The sequence below is a fragment of the Rhamphochromis longiceps genome, linkage group LG11 (assembly GCF_057381845.1).
Source record: "Rhamphochromis longiceps isolate RC_006_pf linkage group LG11, R_longiceps_female_GT1.1, whole genome shotgun sequence".
Lineage (NCBI taxonomy): Eukaryota > Metazoa > Chordata > Actinopteri > Cichliformes > Cichlidae > Rhamphochromis > Rhamphochromis longiceps.
This window is the reverse complement of record NC_140567.1, coordinates 30,486,371-30,506,729: the sequence shown is the minus strand read 5'-3', so window position 1 is coordinate 30,506,729 and position 20,359 is coordinate 30,486,371. Positions and strand designations below refer to the sequence as shown.

Sequence of the window (20,359 nt, the reverse complement as noted above, 5' to 3'; positions counted from 1 at the left end):
TACTTAAATTACCATCAGCCTTAGCTGTCTTGTGCTTTAGACTGAAACTGCTGAATACAAGCTGAGCCAATGTGAGCACAAACCTAATAATAGTTCAAAACCTGCTAACACTAGCGTGCTGCTAGTGTTAGCAGGTTTTGAACTATTATTAGGTTTTTAACAAAACTATGAATGAACACATATGGAATTATCTAGTAAACAAAAAAGTGTGAAATTATTCAAAACATGTTTTATTCTTCAAAATAGCCACCCTTTGCTCCCCCCCCCAATCATAACAAGGATAAGCACAAGAAAATGTATGCATGGGTGGATGGATGGATATCTTTTCTATAATTCCATATACCTTGCTTCATGTATTTGATATCTTTAGTATGCATCTACAATGTAGAAAGTAGGGATGGACCGATCAGATTTTACGTATCGGTATCGGTATCGGTCCGATAATGACCTAAATTACTGGATCGGATATTGGAGAGAAATAAAACATGTAATCCGATTAATTAAATATCAGGAAAGCACCTCACAAAACTTGTGACATGGCGTAACTCAGCTCATAACCGTAGCACGTCGGAGCAGTATGCGTCACGTGATAGAGCGGCTGTGGCGTGCGAGGCCTGTCAGCGGTCTGGTTGAGCACTTGGAGCCTCGCTACGTGCTTCCAAACCGGCATTTCATCTCCGAGATAGCTATCCCTGAGAAGTAAAGCAAGTGTGTAAGTTCATCTCTGAATGTTTGTAAAGCATTTCCATGTTAAGCTTAACAACCGATATATGGAGCGACTGCCTCTCTCTCTCCTGCTGCTACTTCAGTCATGAAAATGATCAATGATCGGCTTTTCTGTCACAAGTCCGTCTCTCTTGTTTGTTTATCGCCCACTTTGCACCACAAAGAGGAAACAAGCAGCAAAACGACTGCAGCAGATGCCACGAGAGAAAGCGGGCGAGCAAAAGAAAGAAAGAAAGAAAGAAAGAGTGAAAGCGAGTTTTTGTGAGACATTAGTGACATTTAGCGAGGCTATAGTTAGTGTGTGGTGTAGTCATTGTTTTGTTTTGTGTGTCAGTTACACTGATGGATGTCACATTTGCTCCAAAAAAAGCCACTAAAGGCAAATTCCAGTGTAAATGCTGTCTCCACATGTAAAACTGGACTGATACAGCTCCTGTTGACAGACCTGCAGGGTTTAGGCCAGTGGTGTTCTCCTCTGTCTTATAGTGGACAGAAACATTTTTTTTGGAGTGGCACAAGTAATTTTTGTGCCTTCTTATTTGATGCAGAACACCTGATTGTTCTGTAAATAGATTTAAATGGTTATATAAAAAACGCCTGAGGCCTTGGCTGCATTTTTAGGTAAATAGTTCCATATAACTTTGTTGTTTGTAAAACGTGTGCATAACTTTTTAGAAATGTACAATTTCTATTTGCATTATAAGTTATGAAAATGCTTCGTTAAACATGTTTGTGGTTTTTACTGTAAAAAATATAACTTGTTTTCTACTTGGATTTTAATTTTTTGTCTAAATTTACATTTTAATTGTGTAAATATAGTATGTCAAAACGAAAAAATAACTCACATTTCAGATCTTAGAGGTTGTGCTGAAAATAATGATACCAAATAAAGCAACATAAACAGTTTTTGAAGGTGAAACATAGAGGTAAAATCAAAAGTCGTCAAAAGCGGCCAATTATGCCCTGGACGCCAGAGGTAAGCTGGTATTTAACGTATTTTTTCCTTTGGGAAAAAGGTTTATTAGATTGATCAGTATTGCTGAACTATGAAATATTTTGTGTGCAGTGTATTTTTAGCATACAGGTATACCAGAATAGCAGTAGTGTTTTGTTTTTTAAAATTTGAGTATGAACTTGTCAGGGTTGTGGTTCATTTTGACCCAGCATTTTCAGTTTCTTATGTTTTGGTATTCTTCTGTATTATGATTTATGTTCTGATTCTTTTGTTATCCTGTTTTGAATATTATTTTCTATGTTTCAGTTTATTCTGTTTAACGGTTTAGTTCAGCGTCAAGTCAGCGTCATTTTTTCTGTTTCTTGTTTCCTGTTTTACAGTGAAGTTCTGTGTGTCATGTGAGTGTATTCAGTTTTGCTTCTCCTGTCTCGTCTTGTCAGTTACTTCCTTCTGTGTTCCCCACCTGTGTGTAATCTCCCTGTGTTCTCCTGTGTGTATTTAAGTTGTTTCTACTTGTGTACTAGTCGCTGGTCTATCTGTGATTTAACTGTGTATTCTCCGTGTGTTTTCCCTGCCATCCACCTTGATATGCCTCTGCTCACCCTCCTTCATGTTTGTGTTCATATTTGCTGTTTAGTAGTTTAGTTTTTCCCAGCTTAGATTATCTTTAGTTCCATTTTGCCATTTTTCACCTTCAGAATCAGAATCAGAATCAGAATACTTTATTGATCCCTGGGGGAAATTATTTTTTGTTACAGTGCTCCATTTTAAACCAACATTAAGACAAGACAGACAATACGCTAACTAAGAATAGTACAATATATACATATATATACATACATACATACATAAGTCACTTATAAATAAATATTTGGAAAAGAAACATGTGTAGTTGTAGCAGCAAACAGTGTGTTAAGTGGATGCGTTGTACAGGGAGATGGCCACAGGCAGGAATGATTTCCTGTGTCGTTCAGTGGTGCTTTTCGGTAATCTCAGTCTCTCACTGAACGAGCTCCTGTGACTGACCAACATGTCATGGAGTGGGTGGGAGGTGTTATCCAACATTGTCTTTATCTTGGACAGCATCCGCCTCTCCGACACCACCTTGAGGGAGTCCAGCTCCATCCCCACAACATTGCTGGCCTTACGGATCAGTTTATTAAGTCTGTTGGCATCTGCGACCCTCAGCCTGCTCCCCCAGCATGCAACAGCATAGAGGATCGCACTGGCCACAACAGACTCATAGAAAATCCTCAGCATTTTCTGGCAGATGTTGAAGGACCTCAGTCGCCTCAAAAAATAGAGACGACTCTGGCCCTTCCTGTAAAGTGCTGTGGTGTTTTTAGCCCAGTCCAGTTTATTGTCAATGTGTACTCCAAGGTATTTATAGTCCTCCACAATGTCAACACTGACCCCCTGGATTGAAACAGGGGTCAAGTGTTTCCTGGTCTTCCTGAAGTCCACGATCAGTTCCTTGGTCTTTGCCACGTTGAGCTGCAGATGATTCTGCTCACACCACGTGACAAAGGAGTCGACCACAGCCCGGTACTCTGTCTCATCATCCCTGCTGATGCATCCAACCACCGCAGAGTCATCAGAAAACTTCTGAAGATGGCAGGTCTCTGTGCAGTGGCTGAAGTCTGTGGTGTAGAGGGTGAAGAGGAAGGGGGAGAGGACAGTCCCCTGTGGTGCCCCTGTGTTGCTAATCACCTTGTCAGACACACACTGTGGGAGACGTACATATTGTGGTCTTCCTGTCAGGTAATCAACAATCCAGGACACCAGAGAAGCATCCACCTGCATCGCTGCTAACTTATCACCCAGGAGGGTCGGCCTGATGGTGTTGAAAGCACTGGAAAAGTCAAAAAACATGACCCTCACAGTGCTCGCCGGCTGGTCCAGATGGGTGTAGACACGATTGAGCAGGTAGATGATGGCGTCCTCTGTTCCGAGACGAGGCTGATAAGCGAACTGAAGGGGATCCAGATGTGGTCTTACTATGGGTCGCAGCTGGTCCAGGATGAGCCTTTCCAGGGTCTTCATGATGTGGGAGGTCAGTGCCACGGGCCTGTAATCCTGGGGGCCACTGGGACGAGGCGTCTTTGGTACAGGGACGAGGCATGATGTCTTCCACATCACCGGGACCCTCTGCAGACTCAGACTCAGCATAAACAGTTTATGAAAGACTCCACACAGCTGGGGGGCACAGGCCTTGAGGACAAGGGGACTCACTCCGTCTGGTCCAGCAGACTTGCCTGAGTGAAGTCTCCTCATTTGCATCTCAACCTGGTATTGAGTGAAGGTGATGGGTGGGGGAGGGGTGTCAGGAATCTCACAGGAGGCAACATGTGAAGAGAGAGGCTGGCACAGTGGTGTGGCTCTGGATTCCAGGCTGACTGCAGGTGAGGTTGTGGGGGTGGGAGCAGACACTGTGGTGTCGAATCTATTGAAAAACAGATTCAACTCGTCGGCTCTATTCTCACCTCCCTCAGCTCCCCTGCTGTTGGTTGGCCTGAATCCAGTGATGGTCTTCATGCCCCTCCACACCTCTCTCATGCTGTTCTGCTGGAGTTTCCACTCCAGCTTCCTCCTGTAATTGTCCTTAGCCTCTCTGATCTTGTCCTTTAGTAACACCTGGACCTTCCTCACCTCCTCTTTGTTGCCCCCTCTGAAAGCCCTCTTCTTGTTGTTGAGGAGGGCTTTGATGTCCTTAGTCACCCACGGCTTGTTATTTGGGTAACAATGAACAGTCTGAGCTGGAACAATGGAGTCGGTGCAGAAAGTTATGTAGTCTGTGATACACTCAGTAAGCCCATTGATGTCCTCGGCGTGAGGCTCACAGAGTGTTTCCCAGTCGGTCACCTCGAAACAGCCCTGTAGTTCCGCTATTGCCTCCTCTGACCACCTCCTAACAGTCCTGGTGGTCACAGGTTCCCTCCTCACAATTGGCACATAGCGGGGGGTGAGGTGAATCAGGTTATGATCTGACCTACCAAGTGGGGGGAGGGAGGAGGAGCTGTATGCATCCTTGACGTTAGCATACAGTAAGTCTAAAGTTTTCTCTCCCCTGGTGGGACAGTCTACATATTGTTTGAATGTTGGTAGTGTATTGTCCAGTGATACATGGTTGAAGTCACCCGAGATCACAATAAAGGCACTCGGGTGCTGAGTCTGTAGCCGAGCTATGGCAGAGTGGATAGTGTCACATGCAGCTGTGGGGTTAGCAGAGGGGGGAACATAAACAGCCACCAAGATGACGTGAGAGAATTCCCTGGGTAAATAATACGGCCTGAGTCCAACAGCACACAGTTCAGTGTCCGGGCAACAAATCCTTTCTTTGATTGTTATGTTGGCAGGGTTACACCACCGGTTGTTAACTAAAACAGCAAGCCCACCTCCTTTACGCTTACCGCTAGCGATGCTGTCCCTGTCCGCCCGAACAGTGTGGAAGCCTTCCACGGAAGCATTCTCATCGGGAATGACCTGGTGCAGCCATGATTCGGTGAAACACATCAGGCTACACTCTCGGTATTCCCTCTGACTCCGTACCAGTGCTGAGAGCTCGTCGATTTTACTTGCCAACGATCGCACATTTCCCATCACGATAGACGGCAGACACGGTTTAAACCTCCTCCTCGCTTCGAGCCTCCGCTGTCTCACCGTCACCTTTTTTCTTCTCTTCTGTCCTTGACCTCTGCATCCCCGATGTGTTTTCCTCCAAATTTCAGCTGGTACTTCTGCGGGCACTTCTGCGGGCCTGGCCAGCGAGCCGGCCGGCATCAGGGCGATCAGCTGATCTCTGGAGTAAACAGTCCGTGCGTGTAGGAGATGTGCCGCGGTCCCGTTCCATGATAAAAGTAACAGTTCCACGGCCACCAGAAGAACAAAAACTCTCTCAATCCACATGATTGAGTAAGAGATAGAAAACGGAGGAAAATACAAGTCAGAAAAAAAAAAAGAATACGTGCTTTATTTTACAATAAACCACCTTCATATCTCAGCAAGTGCCTGCCTCATTTATTTTCTCCTCACGGCTCATCCCATTTGCCATGACAGAACTTTTACAAAATGCAGCAAGATATTAAAAAAGACAGTTTTATTGATTATAAAATACACTATATCTGATTCATATCGGTATTGGCAGACATCCAAATGTATGATATTGGTATCGGTATCGGACATAAAAAAGTGGTATTGTTATCATGCCATCTCTAGTAGAAAGTATTAAAAATTAAGAAAAACATTAAATAAGAAGGTGTGTCCAAACTTTTGTGTCTGGAGATGGCGCAATACTGGAAGAGCATATGGGAGAAGGCTGCAACACATAACAGTGGCTAGTGAATCTAAGAGCAGATCAGACAGACCTCCCTGAACAGGGTCAAGCAACCATCACAGTGGCAAAAAAGGTTCTCCATTATGGACAAGTTGGACACCACAAGCCTCAACATAATTAACGTTTACTGGCTGAGGAAACTGACTGCACTCCATGAGCATCTGGTAGCACAAATGAGCAGGCTGCTAATGGATGAAACACACCCAGAATGGCTAACTGCTCAGTCCTGATCCCCAAGAACCCCCAGAAGGGACTGGTTCCATCCAACTACCGGCCTATAACCTGCCCCAGTACCACATGGAAGCCCCTATCAGGCATCACAGCGCTAAGATGAATAGGCACATGACTCAATGCACGAGTGGGGCACAGAAAGGAGTTGGCAGGAATACCAGAGGAGCAAAACACCAGTTCCTGGTAGACAGAACAGTCACCCAAGACTGCAAGACCAGACTGACCAACCTGTGCACTGCCCAGATTGAGAAGGCCTATAACTCAACGACCCACATTTGAGTCGTGGAATGCCTAGAACAATACAAGATCAACAGGACCCTGAGAGCCTTCATCAAGAATTTGATGGGGATGTGGCAAACAACACTGGAGGCCAACTTCAAGCCTATTGCACAAGACACCATCAAGTGCGGGATCTACCAAGGAGATGAGCTTTCCCCGCTGCTGTTCTGCATAGGCCTGAACCCAGGTGAATAGGAACCATGAAGAGGCCACTAAGAAAGCTGCAACCCCCAAGTACCTGCAGAGGGTCAGGCAAGTCCTAAGGAGTCAGGTGAATATTAGGAACAAGATCTGGGCTATCAACAGCTACGGCCTGCCTGTGATCAGGTACCCTGCTGGGATAATAAGCTGCCTAAAGAAGGAGATGGAAGCCAGTAACATCAAGACAAAGGCGCTCCTGACTAAGCACGGAAGGTATCACCCCAGTCCAGCACCCTGAGACTGAGTACGCTAAGTGTAAGGAATAATGCCTGGTACTGGTGAGTTTCAGAACCACTGTCCAGGATGAGACAATGAAGAGTTTTCTCATCCACGTACTCAGTGAATACCTCAGGCAACAGAAACCCAGTAAAGTAGAGTAGCAACTGGAGGAGCCATCATGGAAGGACAGGCCCCTGCACGGTAAGTACCACTGGCGGATAGAGGAAATGGCTGACATCCAGAAATCCTACCAGTGCCTGGACAAAGCTGGACTGAAAAACAGCACAGAGACACTAATCATGGCAGCACAGAAACAAGCTCTAAATACAAATTCCAGAAAAAACATAACAACATAAGAAAACTCGTGTTGTGTTCACACTTACTCTGAATTTTAAAGGCTCTGTTCTTGATCTTGTATCTAGTTGGCCTGTGTAACAGTAATAATAAAGCCATTTAATTTGTTCTCCATATATTCAATTCTATTACAACCAATTTCTCATTCATTTGAAACATTTCTTTGTAAAAATGATTCTATAATTGAATGCTATGGTTACCATATGCATGTATACATGTATACAGTGGGGCAAAAAAGTATTTAGTCAGCCACCGATTGTGCAAGTTCCCCCACTTAAAATGATGACAGAGGTCAGTAATTTGCACCAGAGGTACACTTCAACTGTGAGAGACAGAATGTGAAAAAAAAATCCATGAATTCACATGGTAGGATTTATAAAGAATTTATTTGTAAATCAGGGTGGAAAATAAGTATTTGGTCACCTCAAACAAGGAAAATCTCTGGCTCTCACAGACCTGTAACGTCGTCTGTAAAAAGCTTTTCTGTCCCCCACTCGTTACCTGTATGAATGGCACCTGTTTGAACTCATCATCTGTATAAAAGACACCTGTCCACAGCCTCAAACAGTCAGACTCCAAACTCCGCCATGGCCAAGACCAAAGAGCTTTCGAAGGACACCAGGAAAAGTATTGTAGACCTGCACCAGACTGGGAAGAGTGAATCTACAATAGGCAAGCAGCTTGATGTGAAAAAATCAACTGTGGGAGCAATCATCAGAAAATGGAAGACATACAAGACCACTGATAATCTCCCTCGATCTGGGGCTCCACGCAAGATCTCATCCCGTGGGGTCAAAATGATCATGAGAACGGTGAGCAAAGATCCCAGAACCACACGGGGGGACCTGGTGAATGACCTGCAGAGAGCTGGGACCAAAGTAACAAAGGTCACCATCAGTAACACACTACAACGGCAGGGAATCAAATCCCGCAGTGCCAGACGTGTTCCGCTGCTGAAGCCAGTGCATGTCCAGGCCCGTCTGAAGTTTGCCAGAGAGCACATGGATGATACAGCAGAGGATTGGGAGAATGTCATGTGGTCAGATGAAACCAAAGTAGAACTTTTTGGTATAAACTCAACTCGTCGTGTTTGGAGGAAGAAGAATACTGAGTTGCATCCCAAGAACACCATACCTACTGTGAAGCATGGGGGTGGAAACATCATGCTATGGGGCTGTTTTTCTGCCAGGGGGACAGGACGACTGATCCGTGTTAAGGACAGAATGAATGGGGCCATGTATCGTGAGATTTTGAGCCAAAACCTCCTTCCATCAGTGAGAACTTTGAAGATGAAACGAGGCTGGGTCTTCCAACATGACAATGATCCAAAACACACCGCCCGGGCAACAAAGGAGTGGCTCCGTAAGAAGCATTTGAAAGTCCTGGAGTGGCCTAGCCAGTCTCCAGACCTCAACCCCATAGAAAATCTGTGGCGGGAGTTGAAAGTCCGTGTTGCTCGGCGACAGCCCCAAAACATCACTGCTCTCGAGAAGATCTGCATGGAGGAATGGGCCAAAATACCAGCTACTGTGTGTGCAAACCTGGTAAAGACCTATAGTAAACGTTTGACCTCTGTTATTGCCAACAAAGGTTATGTTACAAAGTATTGAGTTGTATTTTTGTTATTGACCAAATACTTATTTTCCACCCTGATTTACGAATAAATTCTTTACAAATCCTACCATGTGGATTCATGGATTTTTTTTTCACATTCTGTCTCTCACAGTTGAAGTGTACCTCTGGTGCAAATTACTGACCTCTGTCATCATTTTAAGTGGGGGAACTTGCACAATCGGTGGCTGACTAAATACTTTTTTGCCCCACTGTACATATGGACATGTATATACTGTATATATGACTGTATGTAGAAGCAGTCTATTGTAAAGATTTCAACGTTTGTGGCTTCAAACTTCATCCTACTGTTCTCTTGATGTCATATTTCAATAAGTTGCAGCTTAGAGAGTTTTGTAAAATTGTTGTAGGAGATTCAAAACATGGTTGCAGTTCACTTATTATTTTTCTTCATTTCACATTCATGGAGTCAACTTGAGACTTATTTAGCTTATTTCTTTCAAATGTAAATCTATGAAAATGTTGTGGTTTTCTAACTAATGTGGTGACCTACCAGGTATACAACTCCCATTGAGTCAAATCATAAATATGTGGTAGCAGAAATCCCTCTAGTATATATTCATACATCACACCGATACAAAATTGTGTACAAGCAAATTATGTACAAGCTCTCTACTGTAGTGTGTGCTGTCATTATAAAAGTAAAACACACTGATTATACTGGAATGACTGTATATAATGCACTGAGGATTTCCTTGCTGCTACTACTAAAAATCATAAATATGTGGTGGGTTGCTGAAACTTTGGGTTTTAGCAAGGTGTATCACAAAACCCCCCAAAACAATTTGTTGTTTATAAAGCACGATTTCTATACTACAGTCGATTCATACCGTAATTGTTTTCAGACTAACAAAAAATGTGTAAGAACTAGTTGGACTTTCCCCAGCAGATTTTAATTCATTGCCTTTGTGAAGGAGAAAAACAATATTAACTGAATAAAAGATTGTTATATAATTTGAAACTTACTCGGGTTAACCACTTGTCCAATTCAGGGTAATTGGAAGAGAAGAGACACACGTCCAGGACAGATCCATATGCATTACCCTCAATCTATCATTGGGCTAACACAGAGACAGGCAACTAGTCACACTCACAACAATTGGCATTTTAGCATTACCAGCTAATCTGTTATGAATTTCTTTGAACTGTAGGAGGAAGCTACAGTACCCTGAGAGAGCCACAGCAAACCATACCCAAAGGCCTCAGTTGGCTTGCAAATTCAAAGTGTTAGCCACTGCAGCAGTGCAACATTTTCACTGAATAATTATTTAAGTGTATATGGATTTCTATTTCACCTCTATACATTTAAAATCCTGGTTGTAGCATTGGCTGTAGTTTTAGGTACCACACTAGAAGGTTTACAGCATTTCTTGTCAGTATTTCCTTTGTTCTGTTTCAAAGTGATCTCAAATAAATCTCAAGGGAACACTTTTTGCATGATGTTTCCTGGCACTTTACCTTTTGGTTGAATTTATAATTTGTGATACAGAGGAAAAAGTGAGCAAAAAGGAAGGCGACAAACAAGAAATGAAACTTTTTAGTTCATTGGTTTTTGTTTGGGTAAATTGTACAGCTTTAAACTAGTGGCCCCATAGTGTAATGATTAACACAAGTACCTAACATTTAAAAAATCCCCTGCTTCATACCAGGGGAAAAGGGAGACGGCTGCATCAGTAAGGACATCTTGTACATGCAGACTGAGTTCCTGTAGCGACTCCTTATGAATAAGAAAAAAAAAAAAACAAAAAAAAAACAGCATTGTTTTTGGTTGCATTATCAAATTATAAACTGGTCTCTCATGCTGTTATTTACTCATCTATTTTAATGTAAGTCTATACCAGCACTAGCACATTGTGTCTTGGCACTGTTGTTATGTACCAACACTAATATAGATATTTTCAATTTATCTGCCACCACTTTTGCTTTTGGTTTACGATACCTAGCAGGAATTCCTTCACAGAAACAAGAAGAAAAATGAAACTAACCAAAACTGAAAGCAATGACTAAAATTAGATCAGGGTGGGGTGGGAAGAAAAAGAGAAGAAGAAGAAGAAAATAATTTTGAGAATTAAGTACAAAGGGCTTTACAGAATACAATAAAATAGCTAACAATGAGGAAATCCATTAAAACGCGTGAGATATAGAATACTAAACTAAACCAAATGTCTGCTTGCTCAGGCTTCACAATTAGAAGCAGGTATATGACTGAATCAAATGCTGTTGCTTAGGATTTCTTTAAGCCATCGTCTAAATACAAACTGACTGGCAGAGAAATCTGGCAACCCCCCCCCCCCCCCCCCAAAAAAAAAAAAAAAAAAAAAAAGACAAACAAAACTAAAAGCCATTGCGAAACAAGGAGATGGGCTATCTACTCGTATACAGCAGTTCTCTAACAATGAGCCCATAGTCCACATGCTGACGGCTGCAGTGTAAAGAATTCCAAGGATGGCCGCTTGGTTGCATTAAAAAAGCGAAGACCAGACGTCCTTTAAGGTTTTGTTTAATTAGTTGTAACATTGTGTTGTGGCTTTGGGACATGCTGTGCCATTGCTGTTACTTACACTATGTCCTATCCATTTTAATGGACTTCGGAGAATTACAGACTTATTAAAAATATAATATATATATTTCTTTACAGTTATATTTTCTTTTGTGTTCTGTAAAGCACTTTTTAACTACGTTTTTCAAAGCGGTAAATAATATCATTATTATTATTACATGGTTCAGTAAAGGTTCACTATGCAATCAACCTCAGTAGAATACCACCATCTAGTGACAAAAAATATATTTATTATGACGTACACCAGCTGTCATATGCTCTTTCATTTCCTCCTGCTCTCACTTTGAGGACAAAACCAGTACGGGGTTATCTGTGGAACTATTGCTCATCGTGAGAAAATGGTCTATCCGTCGGATTATTTGCCCCACTTTCAACCACGAGGTTAGTTTGTTTATTGACACGGCATTATTCAATATTTTTAAAATGGCGGCAAGGCAGTTGTTTTTCCTCTTAGTGTGCTCATTTTTGAGGCTCTTCATTCATTCTAGACCAGCAAAATGGCTGTAGTAGCATTTCATTCCAGGCCCTCGCTTGGAATGAAATGGAATCGCAACTTTTACTCAGATCACAACTTTTATTCATTTTTACGGCACCGAAATTTGTTTTGTTAACTTTTTGCAGCTGAAGTTATTTTGTAAGAAATTACAAAGTACGAACAACATGTGCTGCTAATGTACTGCAATGGCAACCCAGGAAAACAATGTGCAGTGTTCCTATTTTACCATATTACCTAAGTGCTGCACATTATGCTGACTCATTAAAAGAATTTCCTTAAAAAGGAAAAACAAAAATATGCTTGTATTTTGGTAGTTAAACATCTAAGGACTGTAAAATGAACTGTTTTGCAAATGAAAATGATTTTCAGTAGACTAACTGTGTTATGTTTTCACTTAAAGATGGTGATAATCTACACACTCAGGAGAGCGGGTATGCTTTTGTCATGGTTTTTACAGTTCTTTAATAAAATATGTTTTTTACACTTCTTGTAAAAATGGGAGCAAAAAACAATATTTTTTCCCCTCTATATTACAGTGATGCAGGTCTTTCTTCTGACATGGTGCACAAGTTCTGTTACAAGTATGAAGAAATTGCCCTGCCTGTAACTGACACAGGGAGTTGTGTGAGGCCCATTCTTCACATGAAGCAGTTCCCCATGATGGCACAAAGCAAGCCACACCCATACCCGCCTGAGTCAAGACCTATGACAGAGGGATTCTTAATCAAGTCCAGTTTGGCTGGGATGCAAAGTGGGCCGCAAAATAACTTCAATTGCCAGACATACACAGATCGTGACGATAATAGCAAGGGAGAGGAAGTATTCAAGCCTTTACCCGGAACATCAGCCATTACAGAGGCACTCATGGAAGATGTAGGAAATAAGGGTAACATCATGGATGCCAACACAGACGCCAAAGAAAACCCAGGAAGCGCTGCACCAGTGGAAGAAGTGACGGCCCAAAACCGCTACAAGAAAAGAGCTGTTGGGAAAAAATGGAAAGGTAATTAAATTTCCAATATGCATCTGTTAAAAACTGCCATGCATACATTTATTGCAAATATTACATTTTAAATCATAAAGATTGATATATTAAATGCCAAAAAATCTAGCATGTTTAACACTGAGGACATAGTTAAAGTTGTTGTTGTATTTTATTGCAGTTCTGCTGAGGCATGTTTCTTTAATGTTACATTTACATGCATGATTAGACAAAATACTGGAAAGTCTTATATGATGCAATCAGTATAACTGCTGTACCTAAATAAGAGTATAATTTTATTTAAATTCTCACGTGGAGTAATTCATAGTGACTTTTTCCATGAGTAAGTCTGCCCCGTACTTTTTCTTTCCAGTTTACAATCTCTGTGTGGTGGCAGTTCTAATCATAAACTTTCCTGCCTGTAATGGATCTAATGGTATGTTGTACTTCATATGTATTTAAAGATTTATTTATATCTAGTTTATATACATGTGCAGTTTTTTTAACTATTACTTATATTTTTATATTTTTGATCAGACAGTTTATTTATATACTTAGCCTGCAGCACATCTACTGTGTTAAAAACATGAGTAAGCTAAGCTGTAGTAAGTTTTTATTCAAAAATTGGTAACACTTTGTAATACAACACCCCAACTGAGGACGTAATTGCCCTGTAATTAAATCTGACTTTAAATGAGCCCCTTTATTTGCAATTTTATTGTACCAGAAAGTGAATATACATTATATTTTCAAGTTACTGTGAAAGTAATTTAATTACACTATAATTTATTTTTAGGTACACTGTAATTGTATGGTAATTACCAGAAAAACAAATATTTTTCCATTTTACATTGTGGGTATGCCTTACTTTTTAGGGTGTGTAATGCGGGGTGACTTACAACAATGTTATAAAATGCAATACTAAGAATTATTCTAGGTCCCATCAGAATATGTAATTTTAACTTGCATGCATTTACACCTGAAATCATGTTTATATTTATATTTTCCATTTCTCTAAATGCAGATGGGCTAAACTGTTGGGTCTGCAAGGATCAGGACAAGTGCTCCAGCCTCAACACAATATATGACGAAAATGACCATATCCTGAACTATGGAGAGAAAGCTTTCTCAGAATGCTCTCAAATACCACCGCCTGTGCCTAAGACTCCTAAAACCTGCACAGTATGCCAGTCCGATTTTGTCTTCATTACCTGCTCAAACGACACTAATGAAATCCAACCAGAAGCAAAGGAATCACTCATTCAAGACATCCATAAAACATGTATGTAGGCCATTAAGGTGCCATTCTGCGCTGGCTTTGTTGAAATGCTGGTTAAAATATACCTGGACGTCAAGTTTCAAAATAAAATTTAAATAGAATGTGCATGTTTAAAAATATTTAAATAACATACATCTAATACAATATAAAAACATTATAAATTCACTGTGAACTGTTAAGACAACTCTGTAGATAAGGTTTAAAAAAAATCAGAATGGGAGACGACGATCAACACAATAGCGCTATTCACTGTTGTCACTGTCGTTAGGGTGCTGCATGTTCCGCTGGTTTAAACTCAGCAAGCAGTATTAAATAAGGGTTGGGCGAAAAAGCCTCAAAAGGATACCACATATTTCAAGAAAAAACTATGATAACAGTATTTCTGTCGATATAGAAAAATATATATTATGCATCTAGCTTGAAGACAGCAGCATTTATAAATGTAAGAAAATGAATGTTCGAACCTTCTTTTAAAATGAGGAGTGTGGGTGTTGTTTCCCTGGAATTTTTAAGTATAAAATAACACTAAATTCAGAATAAACTAAATAACCATGTGACTCTGCAGGAGTCTGAACCAATATAGGCACATAATAAAGATGAAAAAATATTTTCTACCTGGGGTGTTGCATCTTAGATAGAACATTTTAATTGGTTGTTTAAATCCACCATTTGCCTCTATTATCAGAAGTACCGCAACTGGTGAATACTCTTTGTTTAGTTGGGTCGCACATCACCAGCTGCAAGTTCCTCCTCCTATTTTCTTGCATACTTTGCTGGGAACTGTGCTCTGCTGTCTACTGTCCCTTTTCTGTGTAACTCATCTTCGAAGTCGGACGCCCAGCTCTAACTCATCTCTCAGACATGCCCGGACTTGTCTCTTTGTGGGAGGACAATATTGGGGGGGAGGGCATTATGGTCAATATGATATGGCACAGACTTACATTAAATGCACCTGTTTAAATCGGTACAGTCTAAAGCAGTCTGGATAAACTCTGTACATGCGAAATATTATTTTGGAGGCTGTAGATTTTATTGCTATTGAATTTCTACTGTGCTGTGTATCAAACTGGTTAAAAGGCATATATGTGCCATCTGTGCCATCATGAATTCACAGTAACGAGTCGTTCTATTTCTAATCACAATATATGAATTATTTAAATGTAATTAGTTATTCATACAGAATTATGCTACTTAAATGTATTTCTTCCTCTTTAGGCATGCAGTATAAGACTTCTGACCCGATGCCCAGCAGAGGGACTTCCCATTACAGTATGTACTTTATTTTCACATAGAGAAAAAAAAAGTTTTAGATAACCCTTTATGAGCTGGAGCTGGATAGCACAACAACTGACAACATTACAATATTGTGATGGAACTGAAACTAGGGGCGGTATCCACTACAGGTTGGGATGTTAGAGTAGGAGTTAAAGTAGATAACGGCATGTTAAATCAGTATTAGCGGATGTGGGCTCATTCCTAGTGGTAAAGCCTTATAATTTTGTATGATTTAGCACATTATATTGCGTATTAATATCATTTCACATAATGTATTTATCCCCAGTGGGTCTGCCAAAGCCGATGGATCCTCATATTTGATTATTGAACTGCAGATTTAAAATTCTTGGTGACGCAACCCTCCGATTTTTCCGTGCTGTCGTAGTTCACTGAGACTGGGTTTGTCTCCTCCTGGTCTCAAATCGTAGATTTGCGAGTCAACAACATCCGACAAATTCACAACTGCGCAGTTCTTAAAGGTCAGTTTTGCTACTGAAAAATGTAACGCCGTTTTTTGGCGATCCGCCTTTTTGTGATGATTAATATTTTTGTTATACAAATATATTTAAAAGTGAGAGAGAGGGCGAGAGAAGAATTAAGCCCACGTTAAGTACCCCGAGATCGCACCAATCCCATAATCGCAAACTTCAAAAAGAAAAGGCGCGCACTCACTCGCATTTCAGGAAGTGGCCACCCGGTGCGCGCGTTTACAAGCCTGTCAGCGCGATTAACAGATTTTTTTATTGGGTTGCCATTATCCCACCGCTTGGATCCTCGAACTTTGAGCCAACCACATAAACCCACCGTCTGACATCCCCGCTGTTCCTCCCTGAGAGCCCGGGCCCCACGTCCCATCAAGTCGGAGAGCAGCAGCGCTACCGATCCAGACAGTGAATGTAAGAGGGCAGCACTGCACAGCCCTAACCCTAACCCTACCCCAATAATAGTGAGGCTGTAAAACTTGTAATCTGTCCTGCCACCATTTGTTAATCGCTACATAAGCCATACATACATGCATACAACTATTTAAATACCGGCAATCATTTGGGCAAATATCAGAAATCCCTTTTTGGCACAGCGAGTGCACAGCGAGTGCGCTCGTTGCAGTATTTCTTTAATAGAATGATAGATGTCGCTAGACAAAACCTCCACATCAACACGATTGGTAGAAGAAGTCATAACCGGAAGTAAAGGAACAGCGAAGTTTTCTTTTGAAAGGGGGCGGTCGAGTAGTCCAAGAAGCACGTACTTATAGGATTTTCCCTTTCAAGGGGGAAATATTTACGCTGCCGTGATTTCCAAAGTTTGGAGTAGTTTGTAGTTGTGTTCGATGCTTCTAGGAGTGACTTTTTATTCAGAAACAGAGGGCAGATGATCAGAAAGGAACGCGTCACTGACGAACTGGAAAGCTTAAGTCTGTGAGCGCAGTCGCGGTTAACCCATGTTGTAGCCGAGTCCCACTTATTTCTAGCAAAACTGGTATTTTGAATAAACAGCAGAAATTGTCCGAACGGAGTTTCCCCCGGAAATGTGCACACATTGAGCACAAACGAGCGACCTCTATCTGTTGAATCTGTAATAAAAGCCGAAGTTAAATGTTTGTCAAAATACAACTAATAATTAAACTGCTTTAGTGGGTGAGCTTATGAATGTAACAATATATTACAGCTGGGGAAGAAAAAGAAATACACCAATGCGCGCTTTTATACACTTGGCAAACTAAGAGTATCTTAATTATGACAGAGGCTTAGTTATATGACGATATGTTTCATGTTTATATGGTGAAACAGTTTGTAGCAATCCTGCGCTCTGGGTATAAAGGGCTCACACTCTCAAAGTGAAGTTATATCTGCTGACCTGAGTCACGCTTTGGTGTCCTTTCTGCTGGTCCTTCACCTCTCAGTTTTCTAACCTTGCTGCAACTTGGCAGATAACGTGAATCTATTATTGTGTCATTTTTCAATTTCAATTATATATCAATACAGAAACTTAATTCCTAGATTATACAGAATTAGATGCTGCACCAGCTTGAATAGATCAGCCTTTCTGGAGACAGCATAAACCAAGAAAAAGGTGCCAGTATACTCTCTGCATTGGTCACTTAACACACAGAGCTGATATATAAAGAGTCAAAACCATAGGCAAAGACATTGCAGGGTATTTTTCAACCCACAGAGTCTCACGTTTTCAAACTGTCGTAAGCTCTCCCTCTGTATAATTTGTGAATCTCTAAACTTTTGTACTGATAGACTATATCACCAAAAGTTTTCACTCATCTGCCTTCACTTCCACTTTGTTATAATACCACCACTAGATGACTGCGTAATATTTAGTAGCAAGGAAATTTCATGGCTGGACTTGTTGCACAGGTGGGATCCTGTCATTCAGTCTGCATGACTAGGTGGCTTTTTTATACTGGTGCCCACAGAAGTGATTGGAACACCTGAATTCAATGATTTGGATCGGTGAGTGGATACTTTGGGGAGTATGGCGTATATCATTAAACTGGTGTTAAAAGCAAACATGATAGCAGCTCATGTCAGGTTACAAAAATCAAGAGGTGCATGCCAGCAGATGTGACGACATATTTGTTGCACAGTGAGGTGCACTGGGTAAAAAACCTACTTTACACTCCAATGCGGACATGAACAGCTGGGGACCCGATGGCCAAATAGTCATTCCTGTTATACTTCTTTGACATAATGGATAACAACAATAATTATATTTTAGCATTAAATATATTTATGTAATTTATTTAATAATAATCAATACTGTTAATTTACTGCAGCTGCAGCATAAACCTTGCACTGGGTGATGATCCAATAAATTACTTGAGTACTGTACATATGTGTAATAGTAAATTTCTGTATTGATGTAAATGTATTAATACATTAAAGATGAAGGTACATTTAAAAAAAAGAAAAGAAAAGAAGATAAGACACTTAAATTCTTGATTCAACCTTAATTTGTCTTTTCAGATCCTGGCCGTGGACCTACTGGATTGATTTTAATGGCTGGTTTGTATAAATTATGATACTAACCTATGACATATACAATAGTCACTTAACAATGAAGTTAAATTGCCAAGAGCCAGGTTTTGCTGACCTTGACTGAACAACAGCAGTCTGTAGGGTTTTTTTTCTTCTTTTATTTCATAGTTCTCTTTCTGATTGCGATTGGACCACTGTGATCTTCTGAGTAAGCGTGATTTTATTTTAACAAAACTTTCATCTTAGAAACACAACTTCCTTATATCAGGTCCCTTGAATAAGTTCATGAATGACTAAAGCTATAGACCAACCCCCCAAAAAATATTTCACACCATTTAATCCATTATACATTTTAATACAGTTCCCCAATCTTAAAATAGATGATTTTATTCTTTCCTTTTAGTGCTGTAAGAAAAGCTTTGTGATATATTTGAAAAAATAATAATAATAATTCTCAGTCCCAGTAAATCTTGAATTGGAGAATATTTTTAGTTCAAATATTGAAAAAATGGAAAGGGGCTACAAGCAGACTGTTTTGTGGTTCTTTTTTTTTTCTTTGGCTAAATGCAATTTCACTTAACACACTTCTCTCTTTTTTCAAACAGGACTTTGGATCTTCAACATTTATCCCTCAGCATGAAACATCACGCTGAAACATCTTTTTTTTTTTTTACTCATAGATACTTACTTTCTGTCTTAAAATGTTTTTAACTGTATTGGCACAGCATAATGGCCAAATAGGATGTGTTTTATTGCATATGCTTAAGCCCAAAGAAGTCGCCTTTTTTTAGAAAAACAATTTCCATAATAACTGGTTATTTTTCTGTAAATCACCTTCATGCTTATTTGGCTTATCAGACTTCAGCTTTACTTGACAGCAAATAATTATGTTTGAAACGCATCTACATATCTGGCCTTAATTATAAACACATCTGCATATCAAGCTGCATATGGTTCATGTTCTTTTTCATAACAGACACTGGAACAGAATATAATGTGCTCAGTTAATAATCAGAAGAGTGTACATCATGGGAAATCCCTCAGCTGCTAGGGCTTGCAGGATCAGTGCAGCCATTTCACTGTGGCAGATGTAGTGTATTTTGTTCCCATACCTATATTTTTGCTTAAAAATCTTTTAATGGACAGTTATATGAAATGTTATTTTTTGTCAGAACGCTATAAAGACAAACATCTTTAATTTATGGTCTCTTTCAGTTAAACCTGGTAAATCAAATTTTAAGATTCCCACGGTCTGATAAGACTTTAGTCTTATTTTATGTATAGAAGCTCTCTGATCCACAAGCAAAACCTGGACTGTGAAAGTGAAGTGTGGAAAAACAGAGAACAATGAAGTCAAGATAAGAGTTGAGCCTTCAAAATGAAGTCACTTGTAAGCAGTCACTTCTGACATTTATAGGTCTATTCCCAAGCAGTAAAGTTAAAGTTCTGTACAATGGTAGTGTAGAAACTAGACTTTTGTTTGTTTTTCTTTTCATACTATTAAGCTTATTTTAATGTTCTAAATCACATAAAAAGCGCCCGCCCCCACGAAATAGGTCACGCTCTCTCTCTCCCACAACCTGGGTTTAAAATTAACAAACAGCGCTTTCTTGTCGTTTATCAGTTTCTAGACTGTACCATCTAGACGGTGGGTAAAACACGTAGCGTACTTCCTGGTTAAAATGTCACTTTAGCGAACACAAAATGGGCAAAGACGTGAAGAAAACGCCTTTTTTTAAAATAAAAACTTGGCCATTTCTCACGACTAGGTTTCTGTAGTGAAATTAATGCGCCGTCAACCGAAAAAATCAGCAACCACCTGTAAAACAACGACTTACACACGTCCC

The 20,359-nt window shown here is 40.3% G+C and overlaps 2 protein-coding genes across 7 annotated transcripts in view; one reads left to right on the top strand and one right to left on the bottom strand.

Annotated features, from left to right (window-relative positions):
• The window catches only part of LOC146659522 (uncharacterized), a 24,782-nt gene extending 8,160 nt beyond the window's left edge, over nucleotides 1-16,622 (bottom strand). For 2 of the 5 annotated variants that reach the window (XM_085423614.1, XM_085423609.1), the window contains exons 1-2: nucleotides 14,863-15,064; nucleotides 12,822-12,968 (exon numbers count right to left, since the gene is read on the bottom strand). The gene's annotated coding sequence lies outside the window, so the exon portion shown is untranslated. Of the gene's footprint in view, nucleotides 1-519; nucleotides 693-12,821; nucleotides 12,969-14,862; nucleotides 15,065-16,194 lie in introns of those variants that run through there. The other 3 variants (XM_085423611.1, XM_085423610.1, XM_085423613.1) reach the window with 3 other exon arrangements.
• LOC146659521 (uncharacterized) lies at nucleotides 10,049-20,315 on the top strand. 2 transcript variants are annotated; one of them, XM_085423615.1, is made up of 8 exons: nucleotides 10,049-11,871; nucleotides 12,387-12,417; nucleotides 12,523-12,989; nucleotides 13,342-13,404; nucleotides 13,993-14,250; nucleotides 15,463-15,516; nucleotides 18,501-18,539; nucleotides 19,118-20,315. In XM_085423615.1, the coding sequence occupies exons 1-8, from the start codon at nucleotides 11,829-11,831 to the stop codon at nucleotides 19,150-19,152; spliced, it is 990 nt and encodes a 329-aa protein (XP_085279741.1). In that variant the 5' UTR covers nucleotides 10,049-11,828; the 3' UTR covers nucleotides 19,153-20,315. The 2 variants fall into 2 exon arrangements, with proteins under 2 accessions (XP_085279741.1, XP_085279742.1); XM_085423616.1 differs by lacking the exons at nucleotides 15,463-15,516; nucleotides 18,501-18,539; nucleotides 19,118-20,315 and having other exon boundaries at nucleotides 13,993-14,258.
• Nucleotides 20,316-20,359: the final 44 nt, after the last annotated feature.

Excerpts from the sequence above, each read along its gene's own strand:
- LOC146659521 (XM_085423615.1), top strand. The coding sequence starts at position 11,829 with ATGGTCTATCCGTCGGATTATTTGCCCCACTTTCAACCACGAG. Across the intron at positions 12,418-12,522 it reads CTACACACTCAGGAGAGCGG|TGATGCAGGTCTTTCTTCTG; the intron begins GTATGCTTTTGT and ends TCTATATTACAG. Across the intron at positions 12,990-13,341 it reads TGTTGGGAAAAAATGGAAAG|TTTACAATCTCTGTGTGGTG; the intron begins GTAATTAAATTT and ends TTTTCTTTCCAG.